We start from the raw sequence: 26,170 nt of genomic DNA on the forward strand, positions 1-26,170 counted from the left end.
TAATCCACCCCCCCATAATTAATCCACCCCCCCAATTAATCCACTCCCCCATAATATACACCCCCCATAATTAATACACTCCCCCATAATTAATCCACCCCCCCATAATTAATATACACCACCCCATTATTAATACACCCCCATAATTAATATACACCCCCATAATTAATACACTCCCCCATAATTAATACACTCCCCCATAATTAATATACACCACCCCATTATTAATACACCCCCATAATTAATATACACCCCCCATACTTAATACACCCCCCATAATTAATATACACCCACCCCATAATTAATATACCCCCATAATTAATATACACCCCCCATAATTAATATACACCCCCCATAATTAATACACCCCCCATAATTAATACACCCCCCATAATTAATATACACCCCCATAATTAATCCACCCCCATAATTAATACACCCCCCATAATTAACATACACCACCCCATAATTAACATACACCACCCCATAATTAATACACCCCCACAATTAATATACACCCCCCATAATTAATCTACCCCCCCATAATTAATCCACCCCCCATAATTAATACACTCCCCCATAATTAATACACCCCCCATAATTAATACACTCCCCCATAATTAATACACTCCACCCCATTATTAATACACCCCCATAATTAATATACACCCCCCCATACTTAATACACCCCCATAATTAATATACACCCCCCCCCATAATTAATATACCCCCCATAATTAATCCACCCCCCATAATTAATACACTCCCCTATAATTAATACACTCCCCCATAATTAATATACACCACCCCATTATTAATACACCCCCATAATTAATCCACTCCCCCATAATTAATATACACCCCCCATACTTAATATACACCCCCCATAATTAATATACACCCCCCCATAATTAATATACACCCCCCATAATTAATCCACCCCCATAATTAATATACACCCCCATAATTAATACACCCCCCATAATTAATATACACCCCCCCCATAATTAATATACACCCCCCCATAATTAATACACCCCCTTTAATTAATTAAATAACATTACATAAATTACAAAAACACATAAATTACTACTCACGTTTTGATGATGCCTTCCCTCCGAGACCGACCACTGGATCCTTGCGCTGAAGATCCGTGAAGGCGGATTGACGGCGGCGCTGCGTACGGCGTCATGACGCCGCGTCCCAAAGACTCCTCCCCCTTCTCAAAGGTGCGGCTGTGGCTGAGCGCAGCGTGATGATTGGGGCCGGGGGGGGGCGACACATGACACGTGAAGTCATGGCACCCCCCTGGACAGTGGCACCCGGGGCGGGCCGCCCCCCCCGCCTCCACCTTAGTACGCCACTGACGAGAAAGGAGTGCTGCAGCCGCCTGAGGCTCTCTATAGAGCGCTCAGGCGGCTGCAGCCTTATAGGAAGCACCGGCTCTGCTTGGGGCCCCAGGCCAGCTCGGGGCCCCAAGCAGTTGCTTGGTTTGCCTGTCGGGTAGCGACGGGCCTGCAGCCGGGGGAATACACCATTCTAGGATATAATCGTGTTGAGTTCTACAATTAATTTAATTTTAAAACACCTAACAACACATCTATGGTAAATATAGGGCATACATAAACATAATATTAAAAATCCTACCTGTCACCTGGTGACACTGCAAACCTCAAAAAAGAAGGCCACCGATTTTAACTAAGAGGCCCAATAGGGAACTTCATGCATAAGCCATTTGCATACATGCCAACTTCTGCGTCCTATGAAGTGGGGCGCCAGTGGTAGGGCAGACCCACCTGGAAAGAGTTGTGGGTCCGTCCGTAGATATGACATATTAGTCTGGTGTTAGTGCATTCCAGGCTGCCTGCTAATTATGTAGTCTGGCCCACCAGGGAAGGACATTGCAGGGAGCACAGGCGTGTCTAATTATGTGCTTGCGCTATGCTTGCTCGGGAGAGTTACCTGCTGTCCCCAAAAGCTGGTCAACAAGGTATAAAGTCTGGATGGCTGGACAGGACCAAAAAGCAGGACTGTCCCGATGAAATTGGGATGGTAAGGAGGCCTGCACCTTGGGCCACACAGTCCGTAGCTGGCTGATATAAAGACCTGTTAATGATGCTTATATGTACAGAACCTCAGATCGCTGATCTTGAGCAAAGTTAAGTGAAGATTGATTAGTAACATGATCTAATCATTGCATCGTCATTGTTTGTTTCCACAGATTATTTAAATAATCTTTGCCCAGACTGGTTGGAGTATGAAGAGACCCAAGGTGAGTGTTCCCAAATACATCCTATGAGTACATGTTGCAGCAACAACAAAAAAACTCTATAACACACTATGGGCACATTTGCAACTTTGATAAATAGCTGCCATAAGCTGTTGCTATTAAAGCGGTCTGTCAGCCAACATATGTCAGTGCTGTACTAGTGCAAGACCGCGTGATCTCCATGGAAAGATCTAGTTTCCCTAAAACCATCACTGGTGATGGCTGGGGGAAATGACAAGCTTGACAGCAGTAGTTCTGCCCAGTGGCAGAGGAAAAAGTACAATGTAGTCCTTAATTGGTATACCTTTTGAGGGGAAGTGACCATGCCGCTTTAACAACAGTCAATAGCTTGTAACAGATGAAAATTAATCAAGTTGACAACTTGTTGTTAAATGTTTGTACCCTATCAGTTATGGCTGCTGTTACAGATACCAACCACTTGCATATTTGCTGCTTTCTAGTACAGCACAGAAACACAAATCTATGCATGCGCATTTCATCATGCAAGGACAGTAGCTTAGCGACAAGCAAGTAACGACTGCCCGATAACACTTAGCAACAGGGTTACAACAAGACGTTTTGATTCAATAAAATGTATAGGGATTTGGCTGTCTTTAACATCTTTAAACCAGCTAGTGCCCATGTTGCCGCTAGGGTTATTTTATTAAGAAGTTTTTTTCCCCTTTTTTTGTACCCTCCAGTGGTTCAGACAACAGCTATGTCCATGTGTCAAGATCTATCCTTCTCCCCCAGAAATTGTGACAGGAGATCCCCCACTCTTTCCTTGGGACAGAACCACCACATATGTTCACACGTGCCCTCCTCCCCACATAGTCTCCAACATAGGTCCCTAGTGGTCTTCTTCATATGGTATAACTGAAGATATGGCTCTAGAAAACATTTATTTATTTTATGCACAAACTATAAACACACAGTGGAGACCACCTTGCGTTGCGTATGGTGTTTGAAGCATACACCAGTGACAGCATTGAAAAGCAGATCTGTGTGCTGTATAATGTTACTGATTACACGTTTCACCGTGTTACATGGACTGTGCAGGCACTAATTTTGACACTTGCAATGCTGTGGTTTACTGAAAGGCTGTACTGATTATTAGTTACTGATAGAAAGATTAAAAACGAAACCGTGCAAGCCAAACACTGCTCTTGTTATTGCACATGAAATATTTATAGAACAGAAATGCTGACAGTAGGGTAATATTTCTTATTTCAGCCGCTCTGCTCATTGTATCGGAAGTAGCTGATCGGGCAAATGACAGTATGCGCCAAGGGGTGAGTGTGCAACATATATTCATTGTAAACTGTTTGTAGATCACTTCCAGTATTCCTGGAGGATAAAATATGTATAGAGCAGGGTAACCCCTGTGTTAAGTTCTGTAGAACCCTCTATATTATGCTTTATATTATCCTTCATATCATCCGCTATATTATTTTCTATGTTATTCAGCAAATTATCCTGTATATTATCCTCTATCCTCAATGTTATAATCCAGATTATCCACTATATCAGGGATAGGCAACCTTCGGCAACCCAGATGTTGTGGACTACATACCCCATAATGCTCTTACACCCATAATGCTGGCAAAGCATCATGGGAGGTGTAGTCCAAAACATCTGGAGTGCCGAAGGTTGCCTATACCTGCACTATATTTTCCTGTATGTTATTCAGCATATTATCCTCTATCCTCCTTATTAAACTCTGTCCTTATCTTTTTATATTATCCTCTGTTGTATCCTTTATATTATCCAATTTATCATAATTTTATATTATTCTCTTTTCTATTCTTTATATTATCTTCCTTATTATGCTCCATGTTAGCCTTTATACTATCCCACACTTTTTTTATGTCATCCTTTATATTATCCTTTGTATTAATTTCTATTTTAATCTTTCTATTATACTTTCTATTACCCTCTATATTAAACTCTAAATTATACTTTGTATTTTACTCTGTGTTAGCCCCTCGATTGTGTTCTGTATTATTCTTTATATTAAACACTATATAATCCTCTGTGCTATTATCTTTATCAACTTTAGTATTATCTTCAGTATTAACCTCTCTATATATATTGTTTTGTTAACATTCTTTTTTGAAGAAACTGGATTTGATTAATGATGCTGTTGAACAAAACGCGTATAGTTTTTTTAAAAAAAAAAACAAGAAAAAAACAAAGACATTGTACGTTAACGATCGATCTTTGTAATATTGCTGCCAAATTTCATTTTACATTGAGTCTGTAGAGAGTTAACATTGCCCTTTCATTCCAGGAAAATCTGCAGAAATTAATCCAAATTGAATACAGTGTCAGGGGTCATAGCAACCTCCTCCAGCCGGGAAGAGTAAGTGGTGGTTACTCCAATAATATTATTTTGAAACCAATCAATCCTTTACGATATTTTATAGCATGATGGTTTACTCTACAATTAAATAATGATGTTATAGTTACAAGTTAATGCGTAAAATGGCTGATGTTGGGTTCTGTTAATCGTCTGGTTGAAAGATATGTTGTCTGCTTAAATGAGGAATTGATCTGGGTCTGTGCAGAAAACCTGACATCGGCATCTAGTGAATTTCTGACAGTGACAGACAGCAGGCTGTCCTACTACGACGGCCTCTCCTCACGCACTGGTACAAAACTTCCATCTTCCTTATTGCCCCTTGATGTTGTGGGATTATATGAATCATAGTCCTTATACCAGATGTATATAATCAATGTCTCCAGGATCAAATAAAACAAGTAGCACAAAAAAAATTTCTATAAGTGTGTTCCTTCTGAGTTGTGCTAATTTTTCCTCTAAGCTACCTACTACTAGCACAAACTCACATACAGTCAATTGTTCCCACAAATCCACGTATTCACTGCGATGTCCCTTCACCTTCTTAGCGCTATCCTCTGCCTGACCTCACATGACCTCCTCCTTATGAGACCCCCTCAGGGTGAATAATCTGACCTTATTACAAGCACCCACTGTCCCTCCTCCCCAACAATGTACCCATCACCCTGACCTTTACCTGTCCTTCCAGTCGCCAATGACATTGCTATTATTATTAGCACTTATATAGAGGCAACATTTTCTGCTGCACCTTGCGGTTTTCATTAAGAGGATGTAACCGCAAATAAGACAAGCATTTGCAAATGTTAATATGAAGAAGAGGTTAATGAGGATTCTCCTCAAACAAGCTTACAATCTAGGAATATGACTGAATGTAGGCAATGGATAACCTTGTCTAATTCCTTCTGACCTAATCCCAATGTTTAATGTGCTCATCAGTGTCCTAGATAATTCAATATTCTTTGTGTGTTTTTCCCTGTTACCTAATTTTTCCCATCCCTGGTTTCCTCAAAAAGCACAATTAAAGGCCATTTCAGGGCATTTCTACTTCCGCAGCTCTCTCTGTTATTTTACCACTAAGCAAGAGGTTGTTGTAAAAAAAATATATTAATAGTTAAGCATAGTTTGGGATTATTATTTTTTTGCTGCATCTACTGTAGTACTATATTTTCCCTTTTAGACTGTAAGCTTGTGAGCAGAACTCTCGATTGTGGCGTAATCAAGAACAACAACAAAAACTGTTCAGTTGTTTTTTACAGCTCTATATATTGCATGAAATCGTGAAATCGTGACAAAAACAGGGTCCCAAAAAGTTATTTAAACAAAAAAGCTAATTTTAGACTTAATTGGAGATTGCAGCTGTAAGTGCAATTAATCGACAGTGTAACAAGGTTACAGAGAATGTGATAACAGTGCTGCCTGTGTAAGAAATAAATCCTCACTATAGAATTGTCAGGTTATGCTCATTATTTATTTTCACACATGTTCTTTATCTTTACAGGAATATGTGAAAGAAGGAACTTTGATGAAGGTATCCGGTAAAAATCAACACCCACGGCACTTATTCTTGGTAAGGAAATTCGTGCTTGGGGTGGTAAAAAGATAATAATAGATCACACAGGCCTAGATTTCTATCACCAGCCTCTGGTACTAGCTGTTGGATCAGTGTCCTATGTATTTAACATGTTCCCAGGTTTAGAAGTGGATTAAGAGATATTTAACCTTTTCACCTGTCAGCTCAGAGACATTAACATTATTGTGTTGTGTTAATGTGTTTTTAAAATGAGGTGCATTTTACAAAGACTTTCCAGGAGTTGCATCTGAGGGGGAAGAGGAGAATTGAAATATACATTTCATAAGCTCTCCCTCTTACCATCTTCCCATGGTAGTTGAAGTTACCACGAGCAAGAGTACAAAACATGATGTAAAGTCTACACTTTGTCTATAAATATATACTGATATATAGCTCATATATGTATTTACAGTTGTATTCTCTAGTGCTTAGAACATTATATTCACCAGAATGAAACTGGTCGTGGCCTCCTTATTCTGACTGGCCACTTGTTAAATTTTTAAAGGAACACTATAGTCACCTAAATTACTTTAGCTAAATAAAGCAGTTTTAGTGTATAGATCATCCCCTGCAATTCCACTGCTCAATTCACTGTCATTTAGGAGTTAAATCACTTTGTTTCTGTTTATGCAGCCCTAGCCACACCTCCCCTGGCTATGATTGACAGAGCCTGCATGAAAAAAAAAAACTGGTTTCACTTTCAAACAGATGTAATTTACCTTAAATAATTGTATCTCAATCTCTAAATTGAACTTTAATCACATACAGGAGGCTCTTGCAGGGTCTAGCAAGTTATTAACATAGCAGGGGATAAGAAAATCTTAATTAAACAGAACGTGCAATAAAGAAAGCCTAAATAGGGCTCTTTACAGGAAAAAAGGGGACAAAACTTTTTTTTAGATACATAAATGAGAAAAAAAAAGTAAAACAAGGATTAGTTAGATTAACAAAAAAGAAGTAAGCTATGTAGAAGAGGATAAAGGTCTAGCTGACTGCCTCAATGCATATTTTTGTTCGGTATTTACAGATGAAAATGAAGGAGAGGGAGAGGATAAATGAGTTATTTATTACACGTGAGTTTACAGAGGAAGAGGTTCTATTTCAACTGTCAAAAGTAAAGACAAATAAGTCAATGGGACCTGATGGAAAACACTCAAAGCTATTAAAAGAGCTTAGTGTTGTACTAGCAAAACCATTAACAGATTTATTTAACCAATCATTGATAACAGGAGTAGTCCCAGAAGATTGGAAGTTGGCGAATGTTGTGCCCATTCACAAGAATGGTAATAGGGAGGAGTCGGGCAACTATAGGCCAGTAAGCCTTACTTCAGTAGTGGGGAAAGTGATGGAAACCATGTTAAAGGATAGGATTGTTGAACATATAAAAACACACGGATTTCAAGATCAGAGACAACATGGGTTTACTTCAGGGAGATCATGACAAACTAATCTTATTAATTTTTTTTTGATTGGGTAACTAAAATTATAGATCAGGGTGGTGCAGTAGACATTGCTTACCTAGATTTCAGTAAGGCTTTTGACACTGTTGCACATAGAAGGCTTATCAATAAACTGCAATCTTTGAGTTTGGATTCCAATATTGTTGAATGGGTGAGGCAGTGGCTGGGTGACAGGCAACAGAGGGTTGTAGTCAATGGAGTATATTCGAAGCTTGGGCTTGTCACCAGTGGGGTACCTCAGGGATCTGTACTTGGACCCATTCTCTTTAATATTTTTATTAGTGATATTGCAGAAGGTCTTGATGGTAAGGTATGTCTTTTTGCTGATGATACTAAGATATGTATAAGGGTTGATGTTCCAGGAGGGATAAGCCAAATGGCTAATGATTTAGGTAAACTAGAAAAATGATCAGAGTTGTGGCAACTGACATTTAATGTGGATAAGTGCAAGATAATGCATCTTGGACGTAAAAACCCAAGGGCAGAGTGCAGAATATTTGATAGAGTCCTAACCTCAACATCTGAGGAAAGGGATTTAGGGGTGATTATTTCTGATGACTTAAAGGTAGGCAGACAATGTAATAGAGCAGCAGGAAATGCTAGCAGAATGCTTGGTTGTATAGGGAGAGGTATTAGCAGTAGAAAGAGGGAAGTGCTCATGCCATTGTACAGAATACTGGTGAGACCTCACCTGGAGTATTGTACGCAGTACTGGAGACCGTATCTTCAGAAGGATATTGATACCTTAGAGAGAGTTCAAAAAAGGGCTACTAAACTAGTTCATGGATTGCAGGATAAAACTTACCAGGAAAGGTTAAAGGATCTTAACATGTATAGCTTGGAGGAAAGACGAGACAGGGGGGGATATGATAGAAACATTTAAATACATAAAGGGAATCAACACAGTAAAGGAGGAGACTATATTTAAAAGAAGAAAAACTACCACAACAAGAAGACATAGTCTTAAATTAGAGGGACAAAGGTTTAAAAATAATATCAGGAAGTATTACTTTACTGAGAGGGTAGTGGATGCATAGGATAGCCTTCCAGCTGAAGTGGTAGAGGTTAACACAGTAAAGGAGTTTAAGCATGCGTGGGATAGGCATAAGGCTATCCTAACTATAAGATAAGCCATCCTAATTATAAGATAAGGCCAGAGACTAATGAAAGTATTTAGAAAATTGGGCAGACTAGATGGGCCGAATGGTTCTTATCTGCCGTCACATTCTATGTTTCTAAGTGTTTATGGAAGGCTGTGCAAGTCACATGCATGGAAGGTGTGACTAGGGTTCATAAACAAAGGGATTTAACTCCTAAATGGCAGAGGATTGAGCAGTGAGGCTGCAGGGGCATGTTCTATACACCAAAACTGCTTCATTAAGCTAAAGTTGTTCAGGTGACTATAGTGTCCCTTTAAACCTTTCATTGAATGTCATGACATGAACATATTTATATAGACTTGTGGTGGAATACAATCTATATGGGCAATACTAGCTACCCCACGATTAGAGCAGTTTGTATCTGTGCTAATAGTATGTGTATTGCATGGAGTGCACTGTTGTACCTCTAATTATAGTGAATTTATAGCTTTACGACTTCCATTGTACAACATTATAATGAGGCACAACATTTTAAATTCACTATTTTGTTTCAGTGTTTGAAAAAAATGACACTCTCATTAATCTTTTAAACAATGTGAAACTGGAAAATGCAGTACACGTTTCTCCCTTAAATGTTCTGCACCACCCCCTTTCTTTTTATATACTCCAACCCAGGCAAACTGTATTTCAGTTTTTAGATAATTTTACATTAGACATATTTGGCTTTAACATCCTGGAGCTCAGGTTATCATTTTGGTATTACCGGCCTTGGTACTAAAGTATTGGCAATGTTCTTTTCACTAAGACAAGCAAACACAAAGATTGTATGATACATAGAACAACACATCTGTGTACCCAATATGTGTGTCAAAGTGATAGATATACACTCATAAAATAAAAACTTTAAATTGTCCTTCACAATATGTGAATAGACATTAACAGGATTATTAACTAAAGTGTTAATTTTCAGGAAAATAATTGAAATAAAAACATAGCTTGCTTGCCGAATGTTTCTACTTCTGATAATTTTGCCTCAAATTTTAAATTCACCTTGAATTCACTTTGATTTACTGACAGTAATTTAATGAATAATCTTGGTGAGAACTTTATGTCAGATAAAATATATGAAATGTGTTTCAGTAACAGGTATGGTAAGATTAGATGTAAATCAAAGAAATTCAAGGTTCCTGGAATCTCTTTATACCCTCTCTCTGTCTTGTTTAGTTCCCCAATACTGTTATGACTGTAATTCCCAGATTTTACTAATAACATGACGTAAAGTCATGATTTTATTAATGACACGGAGGCGAGTATTATGCTATCTCTTTCTTACTTTATTCCTCAGCAGCAAAGAAAAAATATACTGAAAGAGAAAAATATGTAGAATATGAAATATATAACCGATACAACCATATCTGCCTAGTAACAGGGCAGCCAATCAGTCTCTAGGAACAGTCCATAAATCTCCATCCTTGTACTTCCACTTCCTCTTCTTTGCCTTCTGAACCGAAGACCCAAACCGAAACATCCATATTAGTAACGAGTAACTTTCCAACTGGTAACTTCCACAAAACGAAATCAAGCTGTAAAACAAAGAAATATGTGGTAAACTCCAAACTTAGGACCTGAGTGTAACATATCGTATACATAATACCTGTACATCACGAGAATCCTAGTTAGATTAATAAAGATATATGTCACACCCGACAAGAATATGCATTCAAAACAAGTAAACCAAGTGCACTTACCATGAGTGAAAAAATTACCCCGATTGAACCATAAACATAAACTTACCCCAGATCCATGGGCGGGTGGGTGGGAATAATACTCGCCTCCGTGTCATTAATAAAATCATGACTTTACGTCATGTTATTAGTAAAATCTGGGAATTTTATTAATGACACGGAGGCTCCTATTATGCTAGTTTAAAGCTGAGCCACCACCAATGAAGAAACATGTTCAATCGGGCGGAAATAGAAATTACGGAACGTCGATTCTTTAGACCAGTCCGCCGCTCTCAAGATATCGTCCAGACGACATCCCATCGTAGAAGCCTTCGATGCCATGGCACCCCTAACCGAATGTGCCGTAAAAATCGAAGTATCAATTCCTGCAGCGGAAAGCAGACCCTTAACCCAGCGGGCTAACGTAGTCGAGGAGACAGGTAGAAACGGTGCCTTAAAGGAAATAAATAGTGGAGGCAAGTCCGTTGACCTCAACTGTCGAGTATGAGCCAAATAGACCTGGAGACAAGCCACAGGACATAAAGTCGGTCTGACGGAGCACCTAGGGTAGTCCACCGACTTGGAAGCCGACTTAGTCCTCCTTGAGATATTAAACGACACACCTTCCGGAGTGAACGAAATCGCGTTCCAATCCAGAGCCCTGACGTCCGATACTCTTTTGCATGAAAGTAAGCACAGAAGCATGACCAGTTTCCATGACAACTGTTTGAGAGTCAGGTCCTCATTACAGGGCCAGGAGTCCAAGAAACCAAGGACAACATTAACGTCCCAAAATGATGAGTATCTAGAGCTTGGAGGCCTAGCGAAACGGATACCCTTCAACAGTCGACACACAACAGGATGTTGACCAATCGGAGATCCATCTAGCCCTCTGTGTCCGGCCGAAATAGCCGATCTATAAACATTAAGGGTACGATAGGCCAAACCCGAATCGAAACGTTCAGTCAGGAAACTGAGCAGAGCAGTTAGAGGGGCAGAAGGTGGATCCAGCAATCTTCCCAAGCACCAGCTAGACCACACGCGCCATGCGGACTTGTAGGCCTGCCTGGTACCTGGCGCCCAGGCATTTTCCAAGAGTCGAGCAGTTGCCTGCGAAACGTCCGTGACACACCAGGGTCCCCTGAGATCAGCCAAGCCGTGAGTTGGAGCAAGTTCTGATCCACCAATTCGTGCGAGTTCCCATCCGGGTCTAGAAGCACATCCGGCCTCATTTCGATCATCCGTGGGAAGTCTATGGCCATTTCCAGGAGACGGGGGAACCACGGTTGAGATTGCCACAGGGGGACCACCATTACCAGCGTGCAATCCTGTCTGGTCGCGTACGTCAGCGTCCGGGATATCAGATTGAACGGTGGGAACGCAAAGTGGCGCCCTAGCGGCCACGTCTGTAAGAACGCGTCCACCGCAGCGGCTGTCGGGTCCGGTCTCCAACTGAAGTACTGGGGCAGTTGGGAGTTCAGTCTGGACGCGAACAAGTCCAGGTGTAGAGGACCCCATAGCCGGTCCATCCTTTGGAAGGTTGAGGATAGTAAATGCCAGTCTCCTGAATCTTTCAGGTAACGCGAATTCCAATCCGCCCACTCGTTGTCCAGTCCCGGAATATGTTCGGCCGTAACCGATATAGCGTTGTGGAGGGAAAACTGCCAGAAGTCCCTTGCCAGGTTCGCCAGCTGTTTCGATTTCGTACCACCCAGGTGGTTTATGTACCTGACTGCGGACACATTGTCCATGCGCAGTAGTACGCAGCAATTCCCTTGAGTCGGAGATAGGCTCCGAATGGCGAACGAACCTGCCAGAAGCTCCAGGCAATTTATGTGTAAGGTCGACTCGACCTCGGACCATCTTCCACCGGTGGAGATACTGCCACAGCGAGCGCCCCAACCGTGTAGGCTCGCGTCCGACTCTATAACCATGTCCGGCGCGGAGCCGAAGATGGCCCGGCCGTTCCATGCCTCCATGTGGTCCAACCACCATCGTAGCTCGTCTCTGGAGTCGGCGTCCAGGGTCAAGATGCTCTCGTACGAGCCCCCGGCCCGAAGATGGGAACCTTTCAAACGTTGTAGGGCCCGGTAATGTAATGGGCCTGGGAAAATCGCTTGAATTGAAGAGGCCAAGAGGCCGATCACTCTCGCCAGTTGTCGGACGGAGAGAGAGGAGGCCCGTAGTGCACGCCGTATCTCCTTCTTCATCGACCGAAGTTTGCTTTCCGGTAGGAACAGAAACTGAGTGACTGAATCGACCTCGAAGCCCAGGAATTCTATCCTCTGTACTGGTTCCACAATGGATTTTTCCCAATTCACGAGGAAGCCCAGGCCTTCCAGGAGGTTTACCGTCCATCCCAGGTGTCTGAGAAGTTGGTCGGGGGACGAGGACATAATCAATATGTCGTCCAGGTAAATAATCATGCGGACCCCTCGGGCCCTGAGGAAAGCCACCACAGGCTTCATTACCTTCGTGAAACACCATGGAGCCGAAGATAGACCGAACGGCAGACAGGTAAACCGCCATCGACGACCTTGCCACGTAAAGTGCAATAAGTCCCAGTGCTCTTTTGCCATGGGTATAGTCAAGTAGGCATCTTTGAGGTCCAACTTGACCATCCAATCCCCTTGACGTAGCAGGTCCCGGAGACAGTGGGCACCCTCCATCTTGAAGTGATGGTAACGGAGGAAAAAATTCAGGTGTTTGAGGTTTATCACCGGGCGGACACCTCCGCCTTTCTTGGCGACAAGAAACAAATTGCTCAGAAAGCCTGGGTGGTTGTAAGGGATTTCTTGAATGGCCTGTTTGGCAGACAACTCCGCGATCTCCGCGGTAATTAGCTCGGACTGATCGTCCGGCAGTCTCAGTTCTGGTGGGATAAAAGTCTGGACAGGGGGAGATAACAGATCCAGACGGAAACCCCTGACCGTCTCCAGAACCCAAACATCTGTGGTGATCATACCCCACATTTCTAGAAATAGTGCCAACCTGCCCCCCACACTCGCTCTGCAAGACATACGATTTGGGGTACTCACCGTAAGGGCGTCTGTATGAGGGTTGTCCACGACCTCCTCGACTTTGCCAAGGTCTCCCACGTGAGGGGAAGAAGGGCGCTGGCTTATACTCCTGGTAGGTTCGGGGGGCGGAGAAGGAACCTCTGTGGGTCCGCGAGGGACCTCGAGCTCCACGGCCGGGCGGACGGCTCCTATACCTCCCGGCCCCATGGAAAACCTTAGGGCCAAAGACCCGCTTTAGGTTAGACTGCGCTTTATCAAGAGCGGTGAAGGTACGCACAAAGGAGCCCAAATCCTTGACAAAGCACTCCCCAAAGAGCATACCTTTGGCCGAGGCACCCGGCTCCTTCACAGCGAGGTTCACTAACTTTGGCTCAATCTTGAGCAAAATCGCCTTGCGGCGTTCAGCCGACATGGCCGTATTTGCGTTGCCAAGGAGGCAAATCAATCTCTGGACCCACCCAATCGCCTCATCGAGGTCGATGGGCTTTGTCCCAGCTTTAGCTGCCTCCAAAAGCTCATAGAGCTTGGCAGCGGGGCCCAGGGTGTCCAGGATCTTGTCCTGGCAGTTATGCAATGAAAACTCTAGCCCCTTCCTGGGTTTCCAGCCTGTTTTAGCCAGGAATTGGGAGATCTGAGGGTCAACCTCTGGCGTCTTGCACGCCGCATCAGGCACGGAAGGCCTCGGGCACTCGGCCCTCAATTTACTGCGCCCCTCTTTGGAGAGAGGGGTACGCATACGAAGTGCCAGATAACTGGCAATGTGCGCGGGCGGGTCCCATTCCGCCGAGCGAGGATGGCGGAGATCATCGGGATCGAACAGGGGGTAACCCTGAGGATCACAGATGTCCTGCCCCTCACCCGGAGGAAGTGCCGAAGCGTCAAACTCCGCCTCATCGCCGGAGCCCCCTTCCTCATAGGAGGCGTAATCAGGGGGGTCCGAATCCGACTCTCCAGTCTGATCGGTATCCGATCCATCATCACGGGCACGCGCCCGTTTCCATTTTCTGGCCGATTTTGCCCGGCCAGCGGCTCTCTTGCGCGGAAACGCGCCATCTTGGACGGCCATGGGCACGTCAGTCAGGGCAGGTAACACCTGCGTCACATCTGGAGAGACATGTTTAGCCTTAGTTTGAGCCTTGCGACCCGCCTGAGTCTGAACTGCAGGCATGGGAGCAGGCAACATGACAGGGGTCAAAGGCAGTGTTAACGCCTGTTGGATAGTGTGGGAGAGGGACGAGGACACGGTCCCCATGGCCGAAGCCAGAGCCCTCTGCATAGTAGAATCCATAAGGGCCTGGAACTCCTGGGAGGGAGTAAGGCCTAAGTCCCCTGCATTAGGAGTCTGAGAGGGGTCCATAATGGGGTAACTGGGGCTACCAGAACCCTCATCTCTAGCCTGCATGATAAGCAGATTAAATTATAAAATCCAAGTACTGTACCTTTAAATATTTATAACAGGTACAGGGCAGTAAGCGAAGTTAAATATCTAAACTGAACAGGAATTAGGGAGAACAAATAACCTAAACGGTAAAGGGGTTGAGTAACCCACTAAGAAAAATACCTGCACAGTAAATACAGTAATAAGAGAGGTATAGGGAGCCGACCCGTTGAACCGACCCAGCCACGTGAGTGTCGATGCCGAAAATGGCCGCCGTGCAGAGCGCGCCGCGGCCGCTCCCAAGCTCCTCCCCGCCAATGGCCGAGGAGAGCGTGAGATACACGCGGCCGGGAACTCCCTCGCACCAGCGGGTGCAAGGAGATAACGGTCGGGTCGGCAGATAAACGCGGCCGCACACGCGGCCGCGAGGGGAAAGGGAAGGGAAACTAGAGAGCTAAAGCTCCGGTGCAAATCTCCCCTGTAAGCCGCGAACCCTGTCTGGGTGAATAAAAGAGTAACACAGACAGGGGAAGCAGCGGAAAAAATGCAGGGGAGGCGAATAGCAGAATTACCAATAAAAATCAGATAATAACACTAACGCAAACATACAGAAAATGCAACAGAATAATACCAACAATAATCAATCATCAAAAAGGCAGGGTGCATAACCCTAGCAAATGAATCAATCACAAAAAATGCAAGAGAGAAAATAATACTTAGCTGGTCTGAGGACAGCAGCAAAGAAAGAGGAAGTGGAAGTACAAGGATGGAGATTTATGGACTGTTCCTAGAGACTGATTGGCTGCCCTGTTACTAGGCAGATATGGTTGTATCGGTTATATATTTCATATTCTACATATTTTTCTCTTTCAGTATATTTTTTCTTTGCTGCTGAGGAATAAAGTAAGAAAGAGATAGCATAATAGGAGCCTCCGTGTCATTAATAAAATCAGACACTCTTGCTCGATGCAAACACCCATGGGCCATGATGTCTGGTGGCCTTCCAAGTATTCTGTTGCTGAGTATCCTGACAGGAAGTTAATGGGTCTCTAACTAGGAGCCTGTTTCCTGATTCCAGGCCTCTATTTACACGGATATTGCTGTGCAAAGCTAGAAAAAGGCTCAACACAAAACTGTAACCCTCCCCTGACCCCTGCCAGATTTCCAGCCTGGTGTGGCGTTTATCTCACACGTCCAAAAAACTCTACAAAGGCTGTCGAGCCTGAGAATGGTGGCTGGGATGTATTGAGGAGCTATGAAGTCTCAGATGGCTTTTTCTTTCAGATTTCATTTGTGATCTTATCGCAGATGCAAGTTGAATAAATGTCCCCTTATAAAACGAAGGTCAGATAGAATGCTTTTGTAGGTGACAATGTGCAAGGACTTTAAAACAGAGCTGAAAATAGAGCAATCAGGGTCCAGAATCTAGCAGAGCCCCTACCTCTATTGTTGTGTTCTCATATAGACAATGTTCTTATCTGGCTTAATGTTTTAACATGCACTATACCAATCAATACGAAAGGAATGTATTGTGTTTATCTGACTTGTTTTGGCTCTTCTAATGGACAGATGAGAGTTTAAAAAAGGTGTTTCCCATATAATCTTAATGTTTTAACATGGCTGCTGTCATTGTAATGTTAATACAGTGCCGTACCTTGTATTTGTTTCCATGGCAACACCATTTTTTGTTATGCAGTACATACTGGCAAACCAATATTGGACCCACACTGGTTGCAGACTTTTATCTAACTGGTCTAGTCTGTCCTACGTGGAATTCCTCCTTAAAATTATTATTTAACATTTTATTTTCTTATGGTTATGGGTTGTACCACAGGGACATCCATAGAAACATAGAAACCTGCTGTCATAATCCAGAGGGTTGTCCCTTGGGGGGTAGTGACAAACCTGTGGATGTGGCTGAATATGACAAAGGTTCTCAGACAAAATGTCATATCCTGTCCATGTGTGTAATAACAAAGATTGCAGACAAGCAAAACAGAAGATATGTAGTACCATACGACATTGACATGACGCCAGTTCACATCATCTCTAATAATAAATCTTGTGGGGTGGGGAGGGAGAGGCATCTGTGAATAAGTAGAGGAAGCATCAGAAATATTAGTTCACATGGAGCAGGGCTTGACTACCCATCAAGACAGATTAGGACTAGGCCCATTGAACTTACTGTGATCTGAGCCTGGGTCCATAAAATGGATACACCAGGGCACCTGGGTTCTCTGCACTGGAAGGCATAATATATCTGCACACACATATTCCTTTAGACCAGCTGGTAATTCCTCTTGGTTCTATTCAGGTTTGAGTATTATGGTTACTGAGTAAATGGACTTCAACAACGCAGTACAGCTGATAAAAGTGCATATTCCCCTAGGGAGAACTAGTTCAAAAACAAGAACTAGACAACCCCTTTAAAGTGATATACGATATTACCAGCTTTACCGGACTTGTTCCTTGCTAGCTCTTGACTATAAATGTCTGAATCCATCTTTGCCCCAATGGTTTTCTAACATTTGCTTTACCTGAGAGCCTTGTGTTAATTATACTCAGAATGTGTATAGATTCTCTAAACCTCACTGTACACAAAGTTTTTGCACTCTTTAAATAAAGATTGACAGAAAACCTTTGCTGCACCGTTGCATGGTGTAGACATTACAGATTTTGTATAGGTAAGTATGTGAGGAAGATTTCTTCCTCAGTGTCAGAGCTAGTCAATCTCTATTTTAGCCTCCCATGATGCTCACTGTTTTCTGCCTGTCTCAGAAATGTCAAATATCAACTCTAGTGTAACTTCTTAGATTAGTCCATGCATGCTTCTATAACTAATACATGATAACAACGTGGAAAATATGACTCTTAAAGGAATTCTGAATATATTTTCAGCTTCTTTGTTGTTTCCTCTTGACTGAACTTCCAGTAGCTTTTCAAAACTTTCCATTGTTGGTGTGCTGATTACCGTTAGGAGGGTTTTTTTTTGTTTTGTTTTTTCAATTCTCTTTTTATTTGTGATTTAAGCAAGGTACAAGTACATAATGTAACAAGCAGGCAGGGGATCAAAGCTGTTACCTGCGCAGCATATTGAAATATACATTCAGACATAACGCAAGCATATGTGTGTACGATTAAAAATAAAAACATACAAAAGAGCAGAAATGGTACCTCAGACGGGCAAATACTAAATTTCGTTATTCACCAAGGTGCTACTGATTATAGGTATCTCATCATATCGTGGCCTACCACAGGAATTGATCAAAGCAGAGCTTTGGTGTTGGCAGACCCTTGATTGAGTGTGAGGGTTGGGAACAGGTAGCAAAATCCCCCCCTCTGTCTAATGTTACTATTAAGTGAAAGCAAGGTGAGAATCTGCAATACATCACAGTAAGCCAATACAGAACCGTCCCTACCTAACCATACACTAATCCCTGGTAAGCCAACAGATTAGGGGGGCTCCTCAGACACACATTACTGGCACTTCTGTGCTGAGACAAACCCCCTCTGTGGATTTTTTTTTAGCTATAATCAAATATATATATGTAACAAAATATTTAATGTAATCTATATTTTCAAGGATCATTTTATAAAATTTGAATACAGTTCTATAATTGAAAATACTAAATATGACAATTATTAAATTTGATGTAATGTGAGAATGTGAATCTAATTAATAATTAGAGTACACAGGAAATATTAATCATTTTGATTCTGAATTTGCCTTCAACCATGGTGATTAACCTGGCAGCCCATTTTATTCATTATTGTTAAACCAAACAAGACACCCTTTTTACTCCACTTCCTCAGTATTAAAACCACCCGTTTCTCCCCATCTCAGAAAAAAACTACCTACCCCTTCTACCCACCTTTAGAATTAAATGCAACTACCTGTCTAACTTCTTTATCTGAAATAGTAAAAATCATATCCCTCTATACTCCTCATCCTGAAATTAAAATGCAACCCTCTCCCCATCTACAATATTAAAACTGACTACCTTCTCCTCCCCCATGCCCAAAATTAAAATCATCCCCCCCCATTCCTCCTGTACTTGGTATTACATGTAGTCCCTCCTTCCCATTCCTTTGTTGAATAATATTATTCATTCTTGTGTAAGGATTTGTTCCTGTCGCAACGTGATCGTAGATTACAGGGACCGTTCAACTCCTTGTTTCCTTCCTAGGTCTAATACAGTAAATTCTGCAATAGGCAATTAAACAACAATAGTCATTTTTAATGTTTAATCAAATCTTGGGGTGCTAATCAGCGTTGCCATGTCAACGCGACACACCACAGTTTGCTTTACAGAGTGCCAAGTCTGTAACACACCTTAAAATCCAGGAAAACAAAAGACCCATTTTATTAACTCGATCCCTGTGTACGGAATTCAGCTCATTAGCACGTTCGCTGTATGTTTCAGGGCGTTCCCCCAGGGAACATCCGTCAGGAGATAGTATTCCTCTCCACACTAATTCAGCAATCGTTACATCTTTAAACCTAACTCTCTCCTACTGATTGGAACAAGTTCTGTTCATGGATTTGCTCCTGGGGGAATAATCAATGGTTTGTTAATGTTGCAATATTGCATTTAACCAACATATAAATGAGTAGTTTCACTTTAAAGATCACTCTGAGTCTGTGACATGATCTGTTGTTTGCATGTTATGTTTTATCCATTTGTTTTGCTTGGAACCTCCATTTATTAATTTAATCATACATGTATGTATGTATGTATTTATTATTTAACAGTTCTTATATAGTGCTTTTACCCAGGGCAATTTACAATTTATGCAATAAAAAAAAAACAAAAAAAAAAAAAACAGGTGATAATTAAATAGATACACTCAAACAAAATAAATACCCTAGATGTGTATTTCAACCTCCTACAAGGCACTATGAAAGAAGCCGCATGAGCTTACAATCTAGAGGAATAAACAGTTAAACCCATCTCTTAGTAAGAGCAAAGACCAAATGCTTGGACCTGGTAGAGGCCGATTTAGTGTGTTTTAGAGAAAATTTAGAGAAAATTGCAGAATGATGTTACAGTGATGTATGGTTGATGTTTATGGCCGTCAGTGATGGCACTGTTTAAATTCATGGCCTATGTGATAAATTGAATTAGCAGTCAGAAAAGTGCTCATCTTATATGCATTGTCATGTTTAATGTCAGCGTGTGTTCGATCTCATTGCACAGCCCACTCAGTTGCATTTCCAATATACATTTTCAGAACATTGTATCCGCTCAGTCAACATGGGTGATATAAAGATTTTTCTATGTGTCTTCACTATTTTCTGAAAAGAGAAACCAGCCATGGTAGAAGAAAGATCATTTGGGGAGAGCGGACGGTGAAGAAATATCTGTGGATTGATGAGAAGATGTAGTAGATGACATGATAAAGAGAGAATATGTCTTTAGGGACAGGGAAGAATAGCATGTTAGTTCGATGGAGGAGGGAGGAAATACTGTGTGTGATGAGATGGACAAAAAAAAGCTGTGTTAGGAGCTGAGTCTTCAAAATCTTAATTGGGTGGATCTCCATCTGTCTCTGTAGTGTACATGGAGGGAAGAATACAGCATACGGAGAAATGTCCCACTAGACATGTTTCCCGTGCACCCCATGGCATTTCAAAGCTGGAATATAAATGGTTAATTCTTTATGAATCGGTTTATTCAGATATACAAAGTCCAGGTCTAGTCCTGTCTATTCCAAGGTTTAAGATTTTACTAATAAGAACCGATAATTCTGCAGTGTATATAGCCAGGTAAACTTTGCCTGATTACATTTCTATCTTGGCCTTTTCTGGTCTGTGTCACAAATTATCTGAGTAACCATGTAGGTGCCATGATGAAACATTTTCAAATATTGCACTTCTGACTAGAGTACATAGGACTATTTCCTATTGAAGGGACTTCTGGAACCTATGCATTCTGGTAAGAAAACAAAGAGATCTCTCTAGCTTTCCTATTATAATGCCCTATACACTAGAACACGAAGGCAAGGCACCAAATATGGCCTTATATGAAATCAAGGGAAGTAGGAGCATTGGGTACTACCTGGAGCATTGGGGGCAGAATCAATGTCACTTGGTTGGATTTTATCCCTAGGGTTACACCAATCTCACTTATCCTTTCTCTACCCACAACAATATAATTTTTAATAAATCCTTAGATTCTCGTGACGATGGTTGACCGCTGCAGTCTTCATAGAGTGCATGATTAAATGTGACTTTATTTGAAAAAATATAACAGTTGACCGTCGACAGAAGTCCATTTTTCCCTTCACCTATCGTTACTATAATGTAATACTCGCCGCTTCTGGCAATAGCCTTCCACAGAGAGGAATGGTAATATGATCACTGCACAGGAGTTGTCGGTGCTCCGATCAGATTAATGGGAGCGAGGAGAGTAATTTATGATGCAATAAGTAAAGTGAATAAAACCTCACTTGCTAGTCATCTGTCACTCGGTGACATGCGAGTCCCTCTGTGAGAAAGCACACAGCAGGCCCAGTATCTTCCCTGGATGATTGACATGTTGTTAAACTGTATCTGTGTGTTTGGTTCTATTAGGTACATAGGAGGATAATGCATTATTTATGACAATATTAGGTACTGAGATGGGCTGGGTGTCGCAATCAAGGTCACAGGAGGGGAATACGCCCTGATATTTCCTTCTAAAATAGCATATATTTTCACAAAATTGTCATTAATCATCTCTTGGGCAGAAACTAGTTTCAGGTTTACAGTGAAATAATTTGATTACATTTCAAAAGACAGATGCTGCTCTCAATGTAATATGAATATAGAGGAAGGACAGCTATGGCAAGCTGTGAATATTATGTATGCATTTTATCTTCTACTGTAAACGACTGCACTAGGAGATGTGGGAAAAATTCAAATGTAATCCCACTCTGGAAAAATGAATTCTACTAACCCAGATACCGTATTATTAGTCATCCTTGTTCTTTTAAGGTGCACAGTGACAGCATCAGAAATAGGACATGGTGCTTGCATGGTATCTGGCACAGCTCGCAGCTCCGACATACAGCAGATTACATGGACTGTGAATGCTCTCCTGGAATCAAAGTCTAAATCTGATGGCGGGCAAAAAGATGCCAGTCACTTTTGAACTTGACCTTGAAGGGCTCACATCAGGAAGTGCATTGGTCTTAGTTATAACTGGGGCATTACAGGGATTTGCCCAGAGGTTTAAAGATTTCCGTCCAAGGGATTTCCTTCCAAAATTGATCATGTGAGAGCCACCTTCATGTTCTTCACTGATTTAATAATAACTCTTAAAGAGTGTATAACTAGCAATCTACTGCTGAAACATGTGATTAAATATTGGTAAGAATATCTGTAAAGAAGTATTGATTATTATGATCATTTGGGGACAGCGATTGTTAAAGGGACTCTCCACTGTTCAAATACTGTTTAGTAGAGTAGATGTACCCCCAATTAAAATCTTTGTCAACAAATCGCCTTACTGCTTGCTGTTAAAAAGCAAAATCTCATAATATGGAAGTGGGTATTCTTATGAATCTCTAAACCAAAATTATCTCTGAAGACTGATCAGAACTGCTTTTTGCAGTCCCTTTGACCATTTTTTTTTTATCAAGTATTACTCTTATAAGACTGAAAAGAGGCATATTTTGTATAATAATAATAAAATGTGACTGTTCTCTTGTTTCTTAAATGTTGGCACCACATTACTTTTTCTTTGCAATATTTCATGTCTTTGTCTTACCGGTTGCAATATCAAAATGTTAATTGGCATCTCTCCTGCTGTCTAATTTGATTGATAGAAGAGGTCAACTTGATGTTAGGCAATAACCAGATTACATGTTATGATCGCTATGCAATAGGAGGAGGGCTCTAACACTGAAAGCTAATTAACATCCTGACAAAGCTTACTTGGTGCTCAGAAAGAAGGACCATAAGATAAAGTAACATTTTCCTGTTCAGTATTATAAATTGGGATGCATGTGAGAAAAAAAAGGAATATAAAAGAATATAGCCAAGTTTGACAATTGGCTTTAATCTTTCACTGTTATATTTGCTATATTTACTATATGATAATATACAAGGTTACAGTGCCCAGAGAGAGAGAGAGATAACTATTGTTTTGTTTTATTATTTTTAAATTGTTAAATAATTTATTATTAAATCTGTTTTATTATATGCCCATTACTTACATCTTTATTTATGGCTATTTGTTCCAGATGAATGACGTCCTGCTCTATACGTATCCCCAGAAGGATGGCAAATATCGGCTAAGGAACACTCTTTCTATTCCAGGAATGAGGGTATGTGCCATGTGTTTAGGTGACAGTGGGTATTATATACCTACAGGGGAATTTCTGGGGAGTAAAAACACCTATGTTACACTCTGGAAACCTAATTTTAAGGCTTGTAGATAGAAAACATAGACTAGAAGTGGACAAACGCTTGATCCCTGGAGGTTGTAGAACTGCAGTGTACGTGATGTTTTGACATTCCTAAGGCTGGCACGCCATCATGGCAGTTGTAGTTCTACAACATTTGGGGATCTACCTATCATCCAGCCCTGACATAGACATAATAATGTCCCTTATTGCTTAGTCCTTATTGCTTAGTGTTTATGCAGAGCAAGGATTAACCATCAGTGCCATAGATATTATTATATTAGAGAACCCTCCCGTCATTTTCTTAAAAAAGATTAGGAATATAATGTACCCAAGCACTAGGGTAGTTAGAAAGAATCGAAAAGATGTAGATGGAGCAGGATAATTTCACTGACACTGAATCCAGTAACCTGGCAATTCATACAGTGATATTACGTGTGAAATCTTGAGATTTCTGAACAAATCCAACAAGTTTTCAGATTTTGCCACAGTAAATGTTGCCTCATAACTCATAATAAGGTACTTCAGAAGTTAAACTAAGCTCTTAAAGCACTAACAAATACACAGCATGTATTTGCCACATGCCAACATCAGTCCAGAGAGGACCACTGTAGTGCCAGGAAAACAAACTCATTTTCCTGGCACTATAGGGTCATTAGGTACCCCCTACCCTTTGGACCCCCCTCTCACTGGGCTGAAGGGGTTAAAACCCCTTCAGCCACTTACCTTTCTCCAGCGCCTTGCTCCCCCTGTGCTGGGGAACTCTCCTCCCCTTGTCGACGTCAGATCCGAATGCGCATTCACGGCAAGAGCCGCGCGCGCATTAAAACCGCCCATGGGAAAGCATTACTCAATGCTTTCCTATGAACACTTCTCACCCCTTCTGTAGAATTGCATCTTCCGTCATGCTTATAGGGAACACTTAAAGGAACACTATAGTCACCTAAATTACTTTAGCTAAATAAAGCAGTTTTAGTGTATAGATCATTCCCCTGCAATTTCACTGCTCAATTCACTGTCATTTAGGAGTTAAATCACTTTGTTTCTGTTTATGCAGCCCTAGCCACACCTGCCCTGGCTATGATTGACAGAGCCTGCATGAAAAAAAAAACTGGTTTCACTTTCAAACAGATGTAATTTACCTTAAATAATTGTATCTCAATCTCTAAATTGAACGTTAATCACATATAGGAGGCTCTTGCAGGGTCTAGCAAGCTATTAACATAGCAGGGGATAAGAAAATCTTAATTAAACGGAACTTACAATAAAGAAAGCCTAAATAGGGCTCTCTTTACAGGAAGTGTTTATGGAAGGCTGTGCAAGTCACATGCAGGGAGGTGTGACTAGGGTTTATAAACAAAGGGATTTAACTCCTAAATGGCAGAGGATTGAGCAGTGAGGCTGCAGGGACATGTTCTATACACCAAAACTGCTTCATTAAGCTAAAGTTGTTCAGGTGACTATAGTGTCCCTTTAACCCCTTAAGGACACATGACATGTGTGACATGACATGATTCTCTTTTATTCCAGAAGTTTGGTCCTTAAGGGGTTAACTATAATCAATTTAACTTTAAACAATTAAATATAATGCAAGCTTGGTAGAAGACATGGGTACTGTTCATCGTAAGAACATAATTGATTAAAAGGTTAGCAGTGGCTCTGCCTTATAGGTGCCTGCTTTTAATATGTAAGTTTTTTTATGTGGATTAGCCTTAAATCCAGCGCAGATGGTGTTAATGAACTAAGAATATGATTTCTTGATGTCACAGTGAACTATTGAGAATTACAAGGACGCAGTGAGAAATCAGAGCGTCTGAGTTATGTACATAAATACATTGCGGATTTTTAAAGCTCTCGATGGTTCAGTGGTTGTTGCAACATCGAGATTTAGTTAATTCAGCTTCCTGTTCTTGTATTAATTGCTGCTTTACTGTGACAGTGAGATGGTGGAATTATACAGCTCATTATGCACTTGTGAGGCTTCTAACACTTTCTACACTGCTAAAACACCTGGATAATTACAATAAATGCGGAATACTGAATTACATAGGTTTTAGATTCATGCTTTTTAAATTCTTCTACTGGTGTTAACATTTTTTATTATTATTCTATAATTGATCATTTTCTATTTTAAAGCACATAATAAAGCATTTTGATAAAAAAAATATCGAATACCTGAAAGATAGAATATGATTCAATATAACCAGTGGGTGTTCACTACAAACTCCATCATGTTTAAAAGATTAGATTATTCTCACCTTTTTATATTTATTGATCTTGCACAGTAGACGTGTTACATACAGCACACAATATTCTGTGTGGTTCTAGTCAATATCTTCAGGGTCTAATATCCAGAATGTTAGTCTAAGACAGGAATTTGCAACATTCGGCACTCCAGATGTTGTGGACCACATCTCCCATAATATTCTTACAGCCATAATGCTGGCAGGAAGTCAGGGGACATCTTGAGTGCCAAAGGGTTCTCTCCCCCCCCCTTGTTGTTTAAGGACATGTGACATCCCTTGGAATAACTTATTCAAAGGCCATACTACTGCCTATTATTTTACTATACTGCTGACTATGTCTGGTGGGCTGACACAGAAAGCAGGAGATCTGTAAATCTGAAATCTGGAGATTCATTCCCCACTAGATCACCTGGATAAATTAAAGCTTCCAGGATTGTGAAAAAGCAGGGGATGTAACTAAAGGAATTGCATTGGGTGACTTGACCTTGAAATCCAGGAATTCTGTAGCCCCTACAAATCCCCACCTTATCTGTGATCTACTTCATCTGCAGTGATTCGCCCTCTAGATTACAGGAATTCAAAGTAAAGTTTAATTTCAAGTTGTAGGTCAAAAAAGTTGAGCTGTAAACAGATTTTTTTCCAATTTTTCAGTTTTG

General features: G+C 41.2%; 1 protein-coding gene across 2 annotated transcripts in view; it reads left to right on the forward strand.

Moving 5' to 3' along the window:
• Positions 1–26,170, forward strand: part of FGD5 (FYVE, RhoGEF and PH domain containing 5) — a 122,921-nt gene that overhangs the window by 76,168 nt on the left and 20,583 nt on the right. For both annotated transcript variants that reach the window (XM_063426299.1, XM_063426300.1), the window contains exons 9-13: positions 2,222–2,272; positions 3,503–3,561; positions 4,560–4,631; positions 6,127–6,195; positions 23,107–23,190. In XM_063426299.1, the coding sequence (XP_063282369.1) occupies positions 2,222–2,272; positions 3,503–3,561; positions 4,560–4,631; positions 6,127–6,195; positions 23,107–23,190 (335 nt within the window). The remainder of the gene's footprint in view (positions 1–2,221; positions 2,273–3,502; positions 3,562–4,559; positions 4,632–6,126; positions 6,196–23,106; positions 23,191–26,170) is intronic.

Source organism: Pelobates fuscus, chromosome 7, assembly GCF_036172605.1.
Source record: "Pelobates fuscus isolate aPelFus1 chromosome 7, aPelFus1.pri, whole genome shotgun sequence".
In the NCBI taxonomy this organism is placed as follows: domain Eukaryota; kingdom Metazoa; phylum Chordata; class Amphibia; order Anura; family Pelobatidae; genus Pelobates; species Pelobates fuscus.